An 18,331-nucleotide genomic window follows, 5' to 3' on the forward strand; every position below is an offset into this window, starting at 1 on the left:
AAACGGAGACAGAGATATCATAGAGACGAGGTTCCGTGAAAACCTATAATCCTGAGTCTGAACGAGTGGGACAGCATGAACTCAGGAGGCACTGCCTCTAAGAGAAGCAATGACTCTCATTTTCAAATTGGAACTCTGATCACAGAAAGGGTTAATGGGACAGCGGCCAGCCCAGGAAGGATGAGCTCCCAGTGCCCAGACTGGTGCTGCCAACAACAGGCTCCATGGAGAGCTGGCCAAGCACCTGGTTCCAGCAAACGAAAGAGGCAAGTTCAGGACGGGAGGTCACACCCAAGAGCCCAGGAGCAGCTCCCACGGGAGTGCGAAAGGGCACAGAGCTCATTTCACTGACAGCAGCAGAGACGCAGCATCCCACCTTTCACAGCGAATTCTACCACTGGGTGACCAGATCCTAATCAGGGGAAGTGTCTGTTTAGTTTTATGGCTGGTCAGAGTTAACACACCACCATTTAGTGACCCCTAAGGAGTTAATGAACGTGGGACAAGCTCATGGATAGGTGCTAATGTGCTAATTCTACAAAAGGAGGAAGCACCCGAGGGTGCTCAGGGTCTTGCGAGGGGAGTGAGTCTGATGCGGGGTTCCTCGTGGGAGCCCAGGAGCAGCCACCCGGCACACACAAGCCACTCCGGACAGCAGGAATGCTCAGGACCCAGGGAGAGACGGAAAGAGGACAGCCTGCAGGTCACAGGAGACTAAAAATATATCAGAGCTGAAGAGAACTGGACTGGACTGTGATGACAATGATGTTCATTGTGGGAGGTCAAGCTATAAGGAAATGGGAGGACTGATGACCGTGGAGGTCAGGACAGAGGCTACTTTAGGAGAATGGAGCCAGTGTTGGGCCAGGAAAGGCCAAAATCCGTCATCTGACCTGGTCGCTTTGTTTTTGGTAATAAAACAGGGTGGGGGGAGGGAGGGAAAGAACAGCTTGCTGAGAAGAGCAAGAGGAAGGCAGGCTGCACCTCGACGGGCAGGGCTGGACTCACAGCTCACCGCGGGTGCTCACAGGGTACAGACATGGACAGAGGGCGGGCGAGGGTGGGGGCTCAGGGGGGCAGGGCCCACGGGTCTTACCTGGAGGGTAGACCAGGGCCACATGGGCCCCGGCGCTGAGCCTCGCCTTCTCCGTCAGAGCAGCGGCCACTCGCTCGGCCTTTTTGTGGAGCTGGACGCAGGTTGCAGTGCTGGTGACTGTGCCCTAGGAAAGCAATCGTGGGCACGCTGAGCCGGGCGTAGTGGGTAGGGAACATGGACACTCCACGCGCAGCCTGCATCTGAGACCCTGTGGCCAGGGGCCAGGAGGGGTGCCACCCGAGCTCTGCCTGCTGCCTCCCTGGCCTCTGTGCCTCCCAGAGACTGCTCGTCCACCACAGGCAGACTTGGCAAGTGAAGAAGCCCTTTCGGCTGTTATGATAAAATATTTTACATATAAAAATACTGTAAAGAATAATGTGACGAGCAGCCATCCACTTTTTCATTACCTAGTGTTCTGCCACATTGTTTCAATATCTCTTTTATAAAATAAATCATCACCGTTCCACGTACACCCCCAATTCTATCCTTTCCCTCTCTAGAAGCAGCCCTTTTCCTGGATATCAACACACATAAGTAAATAGTAAGCAGTAAACAAACATCCCTGAACTGAACCCTGATGCACGCTCAGTCGCCCCACCCACCAGCTCCAAGCCCTGGGTCACCACAGGCGGGTCTTTCAGGGAGCCTGAGCAGACGGGTGGCTGGTAGGGCTGCCCCACACCCAGTCTCTGCAGAGGACAGCTGGGCCGGGACCAGCTCCAATCTAGCCCTCCCTCCCCCTGCCGACCCCATGCTCTCGGTCCTTAGGAGAATCACAGTGCCACTCAGCCTAACTAACCACCACTACCCTCCAGGACGGCCCAGTGGAGCATCTAAACTCTCACCACTCCTCGGCTGGGGCCCCAGCACACAGGCCTGGGGGCTTCGCACGGTGGGTCAGACTCACTCCTCACACCCAAGCTGAGGTTCAGAGCGCCACACCAGGCACATGCTGGAGCCCAATGGCCCAGAGCTCTGCCAGTCCCCAAGGCCAGGGGCCACCTCATGCCAGGGACACCACCTGCAGAGGCACAGGCTTCCTCCCAGGTCAAAGGCCAGCACATCCTCAGGTCCTAAGGACAATTCAAACCTGAGGAGGCTGACAAACCAGAAGAAATGCAAAAATTTACAAGGTTTTGGAAAGGATATGCAGGGCCCTCCCAAGCTCTTAGCTGTAAAGACAATCGTGAGCACTGGTGGCCGACCCTAGGCCTGGTGGCGTCTCTGCACACTCCCACTGGTGGTCCCTCCTCCCTGGGAAACGCCCCATCTGCACAGACACTTGGTCTGCACCCAGGCCGCCCTCATGTCCCACAAGCCTGCCTTCAACCACACCTCACACTCATCCACAGCCCCTGTCCTCTTCTCTGAATGGCTAGCTTATGCCTGGACCACGGCCCTGGCCCCCTGCTCCCATCCTCAGCCTCTTACAACCCATAGGAATCACCCAGAATTGTGGACCCCATCACGGTAAAGAATCTGCCTGCAATGCAAGAGACCTGGGTTCGATTCCTGGGTTGGGAAGATCCCCTGGAGAAGGAAATGGCAACCCACTCCAGTATTCTTGCCTGGAGAATCCCATGGACAGAAAAGCCTGGTAGGTTCCCAATTCATGGGGTCGCAAGAGTTGGACACGACTTAGCAACTGAACTAAACCATCACACCCTCAGGCTCACGTCCAGGCCCCCAGCACACACCGAGGGTAAACCCAGCCTCGAAAGCCTTAGAGTCCCAGCTGCACCCATCTTAAGGTTCTCCCACAAGCTGACTTTATCTTGGTCAGTGCTACTTATTGGCTTCGAAATTCAATCAATCATAAACAAACGTCTCCAGAATACTGTCCAGGTCTGCAGATACATGTGAGCAGCAAGACAGCACCTCTCCTGAGCACTGGTTTTCTAGCAGGAAGACTTGCTTCAGCGTCTGGGGAACCGGGGCCTTTTTAAAAAAATCTTATTTAACACTGTATATGTAGCAGATATTGATCAATATTTTTTGAATGATAAAACAGTGGCCAATAGTAAGCAGTTCTGAGAACCAGCCTGGAGCTGCTAAGATGTCAGAGCACACGCGTCCTCCTGGGTCAGGACACATCTAACAGTGAGTCATGCAAAGTGGTCGTGGTTACTCTCTGTTTTCACAGTTTGTCTACTGGCCCATAACTTACAGTTTCTCCTTTATACCTGAGAAGCTCCTGGTACCATCTAACACCCACTGAAAGTTACTAGGATTAGGGCTGTAAGCCCTATTTGTTGTGTTATAGCTACAAACAAAGGAAGAAGGTCTAAAGTACTTTTTACAAAATAAACATTTTTTTTTAGTTTACTTAGGAGAATTTACATGCGTGAAAGTGAAAAGTGAAAGTGTCAGTCACTCAGTTGTGTCCAACTCTTTGCAACCCCATGGGCTGAAGTCCGCCAGGCTCCTCTGTTCATGGAATTCTCCAGGCAAGAATACTGAAGTGGGTAGCCATTTCCTCCTCCAGGGGATCTTCCCGACCCAGGGATAGAAACCGGGTCTCCTGCATTGCAGGCAGATTCTTTACCATCTGAGTCACCAGCGAAGCCCCATTTACAAGCATACTCTTCATAATCGAAATATAAGGTAATGAGAATTTCCCTGTTAAATACAAATCCACAGAAATGTGACTGTGGCTTGTGGAAGCTGAGGTTTTCACGAAGAGAATGACACCACCTGGATGTCCCTGGTGGCTCAGATGGTAAAGAGTCTGCCCGCAATGCAGGAGACCTGGGTTCAATCCCTGAGTCAGGAAGATCCCCTGGAGAAGGAAATGGCAACCCACTCTAGTATTCTTGCGGGAGAATGCGATGGACAGAGGAGCCTGGCTGGCTACAGTCCATGGGGTCAAAAAGAGTCGGACATGACTGAGCGACTAACAAACGTGACGCCAGCCGGGAGCCTGGAGGTCAAGGAGCGCTGTCCTCCGGTGAGACCTGAGCACATGGCTGGAGTGTGACATGGGCCCTCGCCCACACGGGCAGCACGGCCCACCGCAGCAGTGCCCGCCTCACCTTGGCATTGAGCAGCAGGAACAGCGGGTGTTCGGGGGTGGTGTGGGCCCGCCACTGCAGCACGTCGGGCAGGAACAGGAACTGCGGGAGGGGCAGGGAGGGGTCAGGCCTGGTGCCGTCCCAGGCACCTCTTCAGCGCCCACCCCACCCCTGGGTGGGGGAAGGGTCAGGCCTGGTGGCTTCCTGGGCACCACCTCCCCCCACGCCACCTCGTTACCTTCCTTGCCTGGTCACTGTCCTCCAGGTGAGACAGCTCCCTCCCTGAGGCCTGAGCAATTCTCTTCCCAGCGACCAGGTTCCCAACAATCATGGAGGCAGGTCCAACCTCTGGAACACGAGGGGACCTGAGTGAGAAGCGATGACTCTGACAGGTAACCTGAACGGGCAGGCAACTCCCTCTTCACTATAATACAGGGTCAGGAACCAGGTAGGAGGGTGGTACTGAGTGACAGAGAGAACCTCGCTCTCAGAAGCGAACCCGATTAACACATTCAGCACGAGGCGGATATCCCGGCCTTAGCCACAGCTAAACTCGTAGTACATTTCATTGCTTTACTGATTAAATGTGCTTCACTTAAAGGTATTTTATATATTTAATAATCAACAAGAGTCATTAGCATTTACTTAAGACTTACATTGCCAAAGGAACGGAACACACGTGAGAGTCCCACCAGGGAAGGGAAGCTCCCAGGCACTGCCTGGCCGCTGCAGCAGGTCGCAGTGCTGGGCAGCGGCACGCACAGTGCCCTTGGCCCCCAGGGCTGGCTGTGGTGGCCGCCCCACGGCTCTTCAGATCCCAAGCTCCAGGTCTGCTCTTGGGCATCATTTCTGCCCCTGGGGCCACCGTGCAGCCTCCACAGCCCAGACGCCAGGCCGCATCCAGTGTCACGTGGGCCCCCCACACTGGGGGGTGGGGATGTGCTCCTTCCAGGGAGCAGGAGGTGGGGACTGACCTGCTGTGCTGTTCACTCTGGCTCTCAGCTCCAACCCCAGGGACAGAGGGTTCAACAGGCCTGCGCCCTTAAACACAAGCGTGGCTGCCACTGTCTACAGAAACAGTAGATGTGCTGTGATGTGCACTAACCTGGCTGCTTCTGCCGAGGCTTGGGAAGGTTGGTAACACATGTGTGAGGGCACATCAACACGTTACATGGGTGCAGCATCCCCTCCAGGAAGCGCTGCTTGGTTTCAGAAACGTGAATCCCACCGAGAGGAGCCTTGGGCAAGGTGTTGGCAGGAACCAGGGCCAGACAGTACACGCCCACCTGGTGGATGCTGTCGATGGCCTGGAGGGAGCATGAGACAGGGGCCTGCGCTTGAGCACATGTGACCAGCTCCAGGCTGGGAGCTACAGGAGGGTCAGAACACCCAAACCCAAAGGTCAAGCAGACCATGACCTCTGGGGCGTTTTGCTAAGAGAAACATTGTGAGACAAGTGTGCATTTCCTAGCATTTATACACATGTGTGCATGTGCACACTCCAACATAAATCTGTAACTGCTCACATTAGAAAAAGCCATCAAAGCAGACACTGACTTCCTGTGGGAGAAGCGTGGACAGAGGACAGAAGCCAGGCTCCTCTGAATACACTTTGCTTTCAGAGTTGGAACCATGTAAATATTTTATGTCCAAAAAACTTAAAACTTAAAAACCAATCCCTAACAACTGACAGTAAAATAGAACAAATGAACTCAACTGAAGTGGTTCAGGTTGGCACACCCCTCAGACAGAATCTTCTTAAAGTGACTTTAAACACAGCAATCTGACTGATTCCGTCCTAGAGGGATACACCCTACTGGCAAAAAGAATTGAAAAAACATCCTAAGTTGTGCTCAAAACCTCACACTAGAGAGGTTGCATGGAGACTGGAGTGTGTGCAGCGTGTCGCCAGGACATGATTACTTCTGCTGGAGTCATCACCATTGCAACCTTTCATCATGGAGAAAAGTCAGAGAGTCAAGAAAAACTCTGAGGCCTTCAAACTGAGTTGGAACCAGCAGCATAAACTCACGCATGGTGTGGGTGATCTTACAGGCAGAGGATCTGCTCTGTCCAGTTCCTACTCTGTCCACTGCCCAGACTGTGGCCCCAAGTCCACTTCTTGGAGGCAGCAGGGCCTCGAGGGTCCCAGTTGTGCCAGGTCTGGGACATGAGATGCCCCCTCACCCCCTGGCATCCAGCTTCCTGCTCTCCATGTGACCCCTCAGAACCCAGAGGTGTGTGGAGAGGACTCAGGAGCCAATCCAGAGAGGCTCCCACTGACATATAAATATAGTTACTACAACCACTAGTTCACAGGGAGACAAAAACCAGAGCTACTCCATGCCGCCAGTGCAGGATCCAGAAATCAACCCTGGATCTCACTTTCCTGCACAACCTTCACTCCAGGTCCCCTGGTGACTTCAGAGGACACAGCACTCTTTGTAGAAGACACTTTCAAAGCAGTTGCATTACCAATGGGCAAGGAATGACTGAATTAAAACGCCTCCCCTCCCTTGAAGCCCTACCAAGCCAGTGGACAGAATATCCACCTCCCATGAGGCCCCTGGCCAGCAAATTGAGCCTGAGTCAGGCCAGGCCTCAAGATCTACCCAATGACACAGGGGAAAGAGGAGGACAGAGACGGGACCACGAGGCAGAGCCGTCAGAGCCCAGACTGGGAGGTGAACCGGGCTAACCTGTGAAGAAACAAACTGCAAGAAAAATAAAACAAGAGTCTGCACATTAAAGAAGACTTAAAAACCTGGACCAACCAATATTTTACCTTTATTTAAGGTAAAATAAGCTTTTACCTTACTTTGATCCTGAGTTTAACAAACATATTGAACATTAGGTAATTTGGGAAACCTGAATAGTGATTAAGTATTTAAATACATCAGAAAGAACTAAAATGCTCAGGAATAAATTTAACCACGGAGATGAGGGACACATGTATACTTAAAACTGTGAGGGACTGATGAAAGAAACTGAAAAAAACACAACTAAATGTAAAGACATTCTGAGTTTATGAATCGGAAGAATTACTATTGTTAAAAAGTCCATACTACCCCAAAGTCATCTGCAGATTTAATGCAATCGCTATAAAAATACCCATCATGTTCTTCACGAAACTAGAATAAACACTCCTAACACTTGCAGAGAACCACAAGACCTTGGGTTGCCAAAGCAGTCTTAAGAAAGAGGTACAAAGCTAGAGGTATCATGCTCCCTGACTTCAAACATCGTAAAGCTGCAGTAATCAAAGCAGTGTGGACCTGGCACAAAAATACGGATCAACGGAGCAGAAGGGAGCCCAGGAGTAATCTCACACTCACATGGTTGCTTCTTCATGACAAAGGAGACGAGGACAGACAATGGGAAGAGAGTGCCTTCAATAAATGGCATTGGAAAAACTGGACGCCACACACAAAACTAACTCAAAGTAGACTGAGGACTTGGATATAAGACCTGAACTGATAATACTAGAATAAAACATAGGCTACAGTAAACTTGATGTTAGTCTTGGTGATGGTTTTTTGGATTTAACACCAAAAGCAAAGGCAACAAGAGCAAAAATAAACAGATGGATTCATGTCAAACTAGAAGCCTTCTGCACAGGAAAGGAAACCACCAACAAAACAAGACAAACCTATCGAATGGGAGAAGAGATCTGTAAAAATGCATCTGATAAGGATTATTGCTTATTTTTAAGATGTGATACTGGCACTCCTTTTTTAAAGAAATAAATACTAAAATTTACAGGTAAAATCTCTGAGTCTGGGATTTGCTTCAAAGCCCTCCTGAGGGAGAAGCTGGGAGTGCAGGTGGGGTACAGATGGTTCCTGGACTGGTCAGTGTTGATTGAGGCTGCCGGTGGACACACAGGGGCTGTTACACTCTTCTTTGTATGACTGGTATATTAGTAATATTCCACAACGAAATATTAAACATCTTCACTACGTATAAATGTTGTCAGCATTAGTAGAAAAACTGGTCCTCTGACACTCAGGGCTCTCTCGTCTCCCTGATGCTGGACTTGCTCTGCTTCGTAGGCGTGTCCTTACCCTGGGGGCTGAGGCCGAGCACATGCCACACAAGTGCCCAAAGCTACTGGGACACCAGGGGGCTCTCTGGAGAGCTGCCAGGACTGAACTCACCCAGAGATTTGGACAGACACCATTGTCCACAGCTGCCTTATCTGTAAAAGCCCCAAACCAACAACCCAGTGTCACCAAGATATGGACAAACAAGCAAAGGAAACACAACTCAGCAATAAAAAGGGATGAGCCACTGACACACATACCACAAGGAACCTCATGAATGCGCCACTGAGGAAGACAATCGGATCAGGAGCCCACACTGAGGCTTGGTTGTAGGACGCCCTTGGTGGGGGGCAGAGCTCAGCCGCCGAGACACAGCGGCGGGTGGCTCCCCGAGTGGCGCAAGTGCTCTCAGCTGTGGTTACCGGGGCGTGTACACCTGTCAAAATTCACAGTCTGGACCCCTGCAAATCCGCTCTTTCCATGTGTAAGTTATACTCAGTGAGCTAAGTAAACTACGTTCCCTGACCGCACGTACAGTCTGTGCTCTTCACTGAGGCAAAGTTCACTCCCAGCCCCGCAAAAGAGTTGCTGCTTCTAGGTTAGTATTTAAGAAAACGAATGTGGATGTGCAGGGAGTGGCAGCGTGTGGGCATCGCGAGGTGGGACACACCTCCAGCTGCAGCACACATTTGCAGGAAACATGGCACCGTCGGGGCCCAGTGCCTGCTCCACACCCCAGGGCCGGCAGAGCTGTGGGCCCACGCCCACCTGCAGCACGCGGCTCATCCACTGGAAGCTGTCCTCCTCGGAGGCGTCAGGCCGCTGCTCCGCCACCAGCACGATCCGGTCATCATGGAGCACTGTCACGGAGAACACGGCGATCCTGGGGGAGGAAGGGAAGCGATGACCACCCAGCATGATTGGGTGCGGACACCCCACCCCACGAGATGGAAACTGCAGTGGGGCTGGAGGGAGACGTGGTCCACAGAACGTAAAAGGAACCAAACCTCCTCCAATGTGGAAAAATGAGTTTCCATTCACAAAGCAGACAGGACCTGGGTGCAGAGAAAAGACGAGGCTCACGCTATTAAAGAAATTTCTCCTTAATTGTAATGTTAAGCCATGAGATGATTTCTTCATGTAAAAATGTGTGTCCAGAAGATCTATTAATTACATAATTTTTCAGTCCAGCTGATGAAATCTCTCACCATGCATGACTCTGCTCACATCTGTGACTGACGTCTGTGGACTTGTATTTCATGTCTTACTGAAGAATTGAACATGTTCACCTTTTCTGTGTGTTGCCTTTTCTTCCTTTAGACTCAAGTAGATTCTTTTCCCTCACAAGACCAGTAGCTGGCATGTCTGCCACGTGAGCCCGGGGCCCATGGACCTACCTGCTCACTCATTCTTCTGGCCATTGAGCACGCAAGTGCACACATGCACACACACACACACACACACACACACACACACACACACACACTCCTTCTCTTTTATACAAGCTTCACCCAGTTTTAACATTTCCTCACTTCCATCCGTCTTATTTCTCTTAGTACCTTACCTGAAAGCGTTTTCACAAAAATAGTCTTTGTTACAAAACTTCTAAAACCTATATACCCAAGAACATTTTCACTGCAACTGCACAATTAAGTGACATCTTGGGATGAATATATTAAAACCTAGGCTAAAAGCTCCTCTGAAAACCTTAAACATCACTGCATGTCATCCTTTCACTCCAGGCCCTCTTCTGGGGCATCTGGTATATCCTGGCTAGAGACCCGCCCCGTGGCTACCTCCTCCAGCCTCAGGTTCACACATGCACCCCCTCCCCTCCCTAAGGTTACTGTCTGGATGCCAGCCCCGCTCGCTTCACTTTTCTCTCAATTTTTTAGACTTTCTGTTTCTTCACTTTCAGAGCAGTTTCTTCTTCTGGCTTTCCAGCTTATCAGCTCCCTCCCCAGCCGCCTCTGCCCCACATTTATTCCACCTTTTGAACAACTGGTCTGTGTGGTGCCTTGGCCTCACATTGCAACAGTTCCTGCAGGTATCCGCCCAGTGCTCAGCTCCACTGTGGTGAAGGCAGACAGGTCGCCTCTCCAGCCACAGATGCGTCCACCCACACCCCAGTCAGCCACTGGGCCAGCGTCCCCTCCAGGTGTCATCGGGTATCGCTGGCCATGCCAGGCGGTCTCCCTGACATAGCGGGAGCACGTGCGGGCTGCCCAGCGTCCCCTCCAGGTGTCATCGGGTATCACTGGCCACGCCAGGCGGTCTCCCTGACATAGTGGGAGCACGTGCGGGCTGCCCAGCGTCCCCTCCGTGGACGCCTGTGCTAACAGTGCCTCCAGTTTCTGTGTGTGCCCTGTGCCCCAGCTCCAGGATGCACACACCCACCAGTGCCACCTGCCCAGCTGGCTTCCCCTAGGTGGTCAGTCATCCACGGGGTCATCACCCCAACCTGGGCAAGGGCCGGCAGCCACGCTGACCCCTCACTGGCAAGAGGTCCCTGATGATTTCTTTAAGGTATAGTGGACATGAGTTTGAGCAAACTCTGGGAAATAGTGAGGGACAGGGAAGCCTGGCGTGTTGCAGCCCATGGGGTCACAAAGAGATGGACACGACTGAGTGACTGAACGACAACAACATATTCACAGGAAGGCTCTGGCCAGGCTCACAGGCACCCTTGTTTGAGTAATAGATGCACTCCCATGAGAATAAAATGAAACAGGTGGCTGAGTCGGCCAACCAGGAATGGAGCCCCTCCTCCAGGACAGAGCCCTGAGCTGGACAGGCCAGACAGGGCCCTTCCTCCCCATCCCAGCCGCCTGGGGCCCTGACCGGCTGGGCCCCCTTATCTGCTCTCTGGATGAGAACCTGCGAAGTGCCTGCCTGCCACATTCAGGAAAGGCAAACTGACTCGACCTCAGGAAAGCACGGTGCCTGGTAACTCTCAGGGAAAGGCCTCCGTTCCAGCCTGCGTCCCTGAAGTTCTGCCCTCAGGCACACAGCTCCTGGGTGGTGCTGGCCCAGTCTCCGTGCCCAGGTCTTGGTCTGGGTCTCACCCTCGAGGAATCGTGAACTCTGCGGATGGTGAGGACTCTGACTCAGGCATCCTCCTGCAAACATCCTATTCTTTGTGAAGTTCTCCGATATACAGGAGTTAATAGGTTTTGCATATTCACAGCACTGGGCTCTCCTTCCACTGTGGGGACCTCTCGAGGGTTAAGTGGAGAAGGAACCTAAAGGTGAGGCAAGGGGACCCGCGCATCACCTGCCTCTGTAGACAAACTTCATGGGCTCCACGGCCAGCGCAGTGGCCACCACGTCATCCGCGTTGTGTCTGCGAAATCCCACCACCATCAGCCCGTCCAGCTTGCCCACGACGAAGACCAGGTCATCCTGAAGGCAAGGACGCTGGTTGGGCAGAGGACACATGGCAAGCCCTGTGGCTCAGGGCCTGTGACAGAGACCCGACAGCCCGCAGGCCAGGCAACTCACAGACAGGCCCTGCAGGCCCCCAGCCCACGGCGACAGGAAACACAGGTGGGGTGACCCAGGGTGAAGGGGCCCAAAGCCTGGTGTGCTGGGGTGGGGATGGGGGGGCGTCCAGAGCAGGCATCAGGGCAGGGAAGGTCAGAGGTGGGCACACAGCGAGGGTCAAGTCTGTAAAGGACTCAGGGCTGTGGACAGGGAACCCCAGCATGACAGCACTGACGACTGGGCCGGATGGAACTCCGTCATGGGGCCTGGGCACCACGGACATCAAACAGACCCCTCCCCAGCTCTGAGCCTGGCTGGTGGCCTGGGTTTGGCAGCAGGACACACTCACAGGCCCGATGAAGCCCAGAAGCCCCGTCCTGGTGAAAGGTCGGTCCGAGACAGGTGCGCCCCCAGCGGTGACCGGGACAGTCTGCACAGAATGCAGAGGACAATAGTCCTAGAAGGGCTATCACCACATCTCCCTGGAGGGGACGGGGCTCCCCACCCAACCCCATCCCACGCTGGGGCCAGAGGCCCTACCAGCTGACATGAGGCTCCTGCCAGCATGGCCTCCAGGACCCAGGCTTCCCCTCCCACCCCTGTGAAGGCACTGTATTCTCCTGAGGATCCAATGGCTCCAGACCCGAGGCCAGCTCCCCTGGGCCACCCAGGGTCCTTCAGGGCTGTAGGCACCCCGAGAAAGGCCACACTCCTTCACGCCTTGCCCGCCCTCCCGCCACTGCTGTGGGACCTGCAGGGACCTCAAAGACGTTTTTGGTGATCCCAAGCAGCCCATAGTACGCTGTCGCCGTCGCACTGGAGTCCACACAGATCTCTCCAACTTCATCGGTTTTGCAGAGATGAGGGGTGCCCTCCACCTTCACAACACACACGTTAGCTGAAGAGAGAAAACAACCCTGGAGATCAGGCACACACAGACACTGAGGTGGACCATCCAGAGACCTGTGTGAACAGCACCCACAGCGTGGACACCAACAGTCGTGCTCCAGCCGTGGAGACCCACACCCCTCTGGCCACAAGCCTGCGTGTTCTGTATGTGGTTCGTGCAGGTGACAGAAACTGCTCCCAGTGACGTGGGCTTCGTGGCCACCCTGCACTGCCCTCCTGAGCCCTGTGAGATGGGAGATGCTACTGCACACCTCCGTCTTTGAGGCCGGCTCACACTCCAGGCCTGACGACCCCACCCCAGCGCAGGTCCCTCCTGCGGCCCCTCCCACAGCCCAGTGACCCCCTTCTGTCTTCACCAAGCAGCAGCCCCACCAACATGGCCATCTGCGGCCCAGCACTCGGCTCTGGGGACCTTGCCTGTCTGGCCCCTGCAGCCCCGGTTACCAGCCTGGCCACTGAGCAGATGTCCAGAAAGGGCTTGATGAGAGTGACATGCACACCAGGATGCACAGCATCCCGTGAATGGAACTCAGTTGCTCAGGCAAGAACCAAACACCCACAGTACCAGGCAAAGTCCGGCCTTCACCTCTGCCTGAGCGTTCCCTGACTGACTCTCACCTCCAGGACGAGTGAGGAAGACACACAAGGAAGACGGTCCTGGGGATGGGGGCGGACCCTGTCTCAGGCCCTTCTGCTGGTTCACAGATCAGGTCACGGCCTCAGAGGGGCAGGGAGCAAGGGTGCTGCTCTGCCTGGTCTGCCCCCTAGATACACACACTTGCACACAGTCCAACCTCCCTCCCACAGAGACCTCCCATGTCACAACCAGACAAAAAAGGCACAAATCCTGCGTGTCCTGGGGACAAAACCCTGGGGCTGACTCAGGGCAGGACCGTGCACCTGACTCAGAGCTGTACCTGTCCTGTCAATACACACACTTGGGGGAGCATGCACGCGCACATACACACACACACATACCCTGGACAGTTAAGAACACACGTGCACACACATGGGGGGGCACACGCACACATACACACACCTGGGGGAGCATGCACACACACATACACACACACACCCCCAGGGCAAAAAGCACACATACTGACACGGGAAGGGGCCCACACGCATGCACACACACACGGGGGGGGGCACACGCACACAAATACACATACCCTGGGCAGCACAGACACATGTACACACACTTGGGGGGTACACGTCTGCACATGTGCACACACATGCACACACAAGGGAAGCACCCACACACACACCCAGAGCAGCAAAAACACATGCGCACCCACACATGTGCGCACACACACACACGGGGGGCAGAGCATGAACACACACACACACACCCAGGGCAGCACATGTGCACACACACACACACTTGTGGCAGCACATGAGTGTGTGCACACACACCTGGGGCGGCACATGTGCATGCATGCACACACACACCCCTCAAGGGACCACATACACATTTGGGGCAGCACATGTGCATGCACACACACACACACCCCTTGGGGGAGCACACACACACCTGGGTAGCACATGTGCACATTCACACACACACCCAGGGTAAGCACATGTGTGCACACATATATGCACACCCAGGGCAGAACACACACACAGGACCATGTGCACAAATACAGACTCTGATCTAAGTTTAAGAATAAAATGAGTCCACTATGGAAGTCCTTATACTTTCAACCAGAAGAATCATCTCTTATAGTATTTCACCAATCTTTTAAAAAATTCCTGTGTTCACCTCAGAAAAGCTAAGAATCACTAAGACCTTGTTCTTTACTCCATAAGATGTTTATCCTTGAGTCCCTGCTTCTGCAGAACTTGTATCATTGTTCAGTCACTAAGTCATGTCTGACTCTTTGTGACCCCATGGACTGCAGCATGCCAGGCTGCCCTGTGCTTCACTATCTCCCAGAGTTTGCTCAAACTCATGTCCATTGACTCAGTGATGCCATCCAACCATCTCATCCTCTGTCTCCCCTTCTCCATCTGCCCTCAATCTTTCCCAGTATCAGGGGTTTTCCCAATGAGTCAGCTCTTCACATGAGGGGGCAAAGTATTGGAGCTTCAGCATCAGTCCTTCCAACAAATATTCAGGACTGATTTCCTTTAGGATGGACTGGTTGGATATCCTTGCAGTCCAAGGGACTCTCAAGAGCCTTCTCCAACACCATAGTTCAAAAGCATCAATTCTTTGGCACTCAGCCTTCTTTACAGTCCAACTCTCATATCCATACATGACTACTGGAAAAACCATAGCTTTGACTAGACGGACATTTGCTGGCAAAGTAATGTTTCTGCTTTTTAATAAGTTGTCTAGGTTTGTCATAGCTTTTCTTCCAAGCAGCAAGTGTCTTTTAATTTCACAGTCCACAGTGATTTGAGAGCCCAAGAAAATAAAGTCTGTCACTGTTTCCATTGTTTCCCCATCTATTTGCCATGAAGTAAAGGGACCAGATGCCATGATCTTCATTTTCTGAATGTTGAGTTTCAAGCCAGGTTTTTCATTCTCTCTTTCACTTTTATCAAGAGGCTCTTCAGTTCCTCTTAGCTTTCTACCATAAGGCTGGTGCCATCTGCTTATCTGAGGTTACTGATATTTCTCCCAGCAATCTTGATTCCAGCTTGAGCTTTATCTAGCCTGGAATTTCACATTATGTACTCTGAATGTAAGTTAAATATGCAGGGTGACAACATACAGCCTTGACATACTCCTTTCCCAATTTGGAACCAGTCCATTGTTCCATGCCCAGTTCTCAGTATTGCTTCTTATGCTGCATACAGATTTCTTCAGAGACAGATAAGGTGATCTGGTTTTCCCATGTCTTTAAGAATTTTCCACTGTTTGTTGTGATCCGCATAGTCAAAAGTTTTAGCATAGTCAATGAAGCAGAAGTAGATTTTTTTCTGGAATTCCTTTGCTTTTTCTATGATCCAGTGGATGTTGGCAATTTGATCTCTGGTTCCTCTGACTTTTCTAAATCCAGCTTGCAAATCTGGAAGTTCTCAGTTCAGGTACTGTTGAAGCCTAGCTCGAAGGATTTTCAGCATTACCTTGCTAACATGTGAAATGAGTGCAATTTTGCAGTAGTTAGAACATTCCTTGGCATTTCTCTTCTTTGGGATTGGAATGAAAACTAACCTTTTCCAGTCCTGTGTCCACTCCTGAGTTTTCCAAATTTGCTGGCATATTGAGTGCAGCACTTTAACAGCATCGTCTTTTAAGATTTGCTCATCTGCAGAACTGATGAGTCCTTGTTTGGGGTAGACATATATATGCAAGGGAAGAAAGACAACTCACGTCTCTAACTGTCAAAAGATCAGTTTTGCACTGTTGAACTTTGCCTTTTGATATTGGAATACATTCTTAAATAAATGTGGTTGTTATACATCATTTTAATGCACATTTTTTGCTTTATGTTTTTCTGCTAAGAAATTATGTTAGACAAAAAATTCGAGTGATTTTTTTTTGAGTGATTTTTTTTTATTCAAGTTCAAAACGGGTTGTAAAGCAGAGGAGACAACTCACAACATCAACAATGCATTTGGTCCAGGAACTACTAACAAAGGTACAATGCAGTGTTGGTTCAAGAAGTTTTGCAAAGGAGATGAGAGCCTTGAAGATGGACTGTAGTGGCCAGCCACTGGAAGTTAGCAATGACCAACTGAGAGGATCATCGAAGCTGACCCTCTTACAGCTACACAAGAAGCTGCCGAAGAGCTCAACACCAGCCATTCTACGGAAGTTCAGCATTTGAAGCAAATTGGAAAGGTGAAAAAGCTCAGTAAGTGGGTGCCTCATGAGCTGACTGCAAATCAAATAAAATTATCATTTCAAAGTGTCATCTTCTCTTATTCTACACAATAACAACAAACCAATCGGACTGTAGACATGAGACAAAAAATGGATTTTATATGACAATCAGCTCTGTGGTTGGACCGAGAAGAAGCTCCAAACCACTTCCCAAAGCCAAACTTGCACCAAAAAATTGTCACGGTCGCTGTTTGGTGGTTTGCTGCCAGTTTGACCCCCTGCGGCTTTCTGAACCCCAGTGAAACCATTACACCTGAGAGGTATGCTCAGCAAATCAATGAGATATACTAAAAACTGCAATGCCTGCAGCTGGCATTGGTCAACAGAAAGACCCCAATTCTTCTCCATGACAACGCCCAACTGCATGCAGCACAATCAATGCTTCAAAGGTTGAATGAAATCAGGCCACAAAGTTTGGCCTTATCTGCCATATTCATCTGACTTCTTGCCCACTGACTACCACTTCTTCAAGCATTTCGACAACTTTTGCAGGAAAAATGCTACCACAACCAGCAGGATGCAGAAAATGCTTTCCAAGAGTTCATCAAATCCCGAAGCACAGATTTTTATGCTACAGGAATAAACAAATTTATTCCTCACTGGCAAAATTGTGTTGACTCCCTAAGATGGCGGAGGAATAGGACGGGGAGACCACTTTCTCCCCCACAAATTCATCAAAAGATCATTTGAATGCTGAGCAAACTCCACAAAACAACTTCTGAACGCTGGCGGAAGATACCAGGCACCCAGAAAGGCAGCCCATTGTCTTCACAAAGGAGGTAGGACAAAATATAAAAGATAAAAAAAGAGACAAAAGAGTTAGGGACAGAGACCTGTCACAGGGAGGGAGTTGTGAAAGAGGAGAAGTTTCCAAACACCAGGAAACCCTCTCACCGGCGGGTCTGTGGGGAGTTTTGGAATCTCAGATGGCAACATAACCAGGAGGAAAAATAAATAAATAAAACCCACAGATGACGTGCCTAATGGCACTCCCACTGGAGAAGTAGTCCAGATGTTCGCGTCCACCACCAGCAAGCAGGGACTGAACAAGGAGGGGCGGGTTGCATGCTTGGGGTAAGGACCAGGCCTGAATGCCCTGAGGGCAATCTGAGGGAGCTAACGTGAGACAGCAACCCAAACTGTGGGACAGCCAAAGAGAGAGAAAAAAAAGAGAGAAAAGAGAGAGAGAGAACTTTCCCGCAAAAAGCTGTAACCTAAGGCACCGCTGGGCCTGCTTACAGATCAAAGGACTGAGTGAATACCAGAGGAGAGCTAGCCAGCTGCAGACTGGCCCATCCCCCACCGGAGGTAGGGAGACAGGCAGGCAGCAGCCAGAGCCGGAAAGGGGCAATCTCAGGCCGAGAGACGGCATCCTCTACCAATCGGAGAGCAGGCTCCCAGATGCTAACTAAGTCTTCCTGGGATTCTGACGGTTGACAGCCGCCAAGAGGGTTGCAGCCAGAGATCAGCTCCCCAGAGGAGACACATGTCACACCTGAGACGGCACTCCCGCTGCGCACCCAGGAAACTGAGCGGCTGGGATGGGGGAGGTGATAAGCTGCACTGCCCACCTGGGGAGAGTGCTCTCGCCAACCACCTGGTCGCCTGAGATGCTCGGACCTGGGAAGGGCACAAAACGCAGGCCCAACCAAGTCTGTGCCTTTGTGGAGTACCCGAGAACCTGAACCTGAGCGCCTTAGACCTGGGAAGGGCACACAACCCAGGACCCACTTTAGAGAGTTCCCCTGCAGAGCAACCTGGAACCTGAGCAGTGTACACCGGGAAAGCACACACGCTGTGAGCAGGGGCAAACCCAGTGTGGCCAAGACACTGCAAGCACTCCCCACACACGCCAGTGATATTTGCTTGCAGTGTTCCTCCCTCGCTGCAGCATGACTGAACAAGTGAGCCTAAATAAGTGACCACCTTCACCCCCTTGTGTCAGGGAGGAAATTAG

At 51.7% G+C, this 18,331-nt stretch overlaps 1 protein-coding gene across 5 annotated transcripts in view; it reads right to left on the reverse strand.

Annotated features, from left to right (window-relative positions):
• The window catches only part of DIP2A (disco interacting protein 2 homolog A), a 110,154-nt gene that overhangs the window by 19,636 nt on the left and 72,187 nt on the right, over positions 1-18,331 (reverse strand). For all 5 annotated transcript variants that reach the window (XM_061167381.1, XM_061167380.1, XM_061167382.1 and 2 more), the window contains 8 exons: positions 12,395-12,531; positions 11,983-12,063; positions 11,425-11,552; positions 8,919-9,033; positions 5,213-5,414; positions 4,346-4,455; positions 4,129-4,209; positions 1,097-1,220 (listed from right to left, as the gene is read on the reverse strand). In XM_061167381.1, coding sequence (XP_061023364.1) covers positions 1,097-1,220; positions 4,129-4,209; positions 4,346-4,455; positions 5,213-5,414; positions 8,919-9,033; positions 11,425-11,552; positions 11,983-12,063; positions 12,395-12,531 — 978 coding nt within the window. The remainder of the gene's footprint in view (positions 1-1,096; positions 1,221-4,128; positions 4,210-4,345; positions 4,456-5,212; positions 5,415-8,918; positions 9,034-11,424; positions 11,553-11,982; positions 12,064-12,394; positions 12,532-18,331) is intronic.

This window comes from Dama dama, chromosome 19 (assembly GCF_033118175.1).
Source record: "Dama dama isolate Ldn47 chromosome 19, ASM3311817v1, whole genome shotgun sequence".
NCBI classification, from domain to species: Eukaryota; Metazoa; Chordata; class Mammalia; order Artiodactyla; family Cervidae; genus Dama; species Dama dama.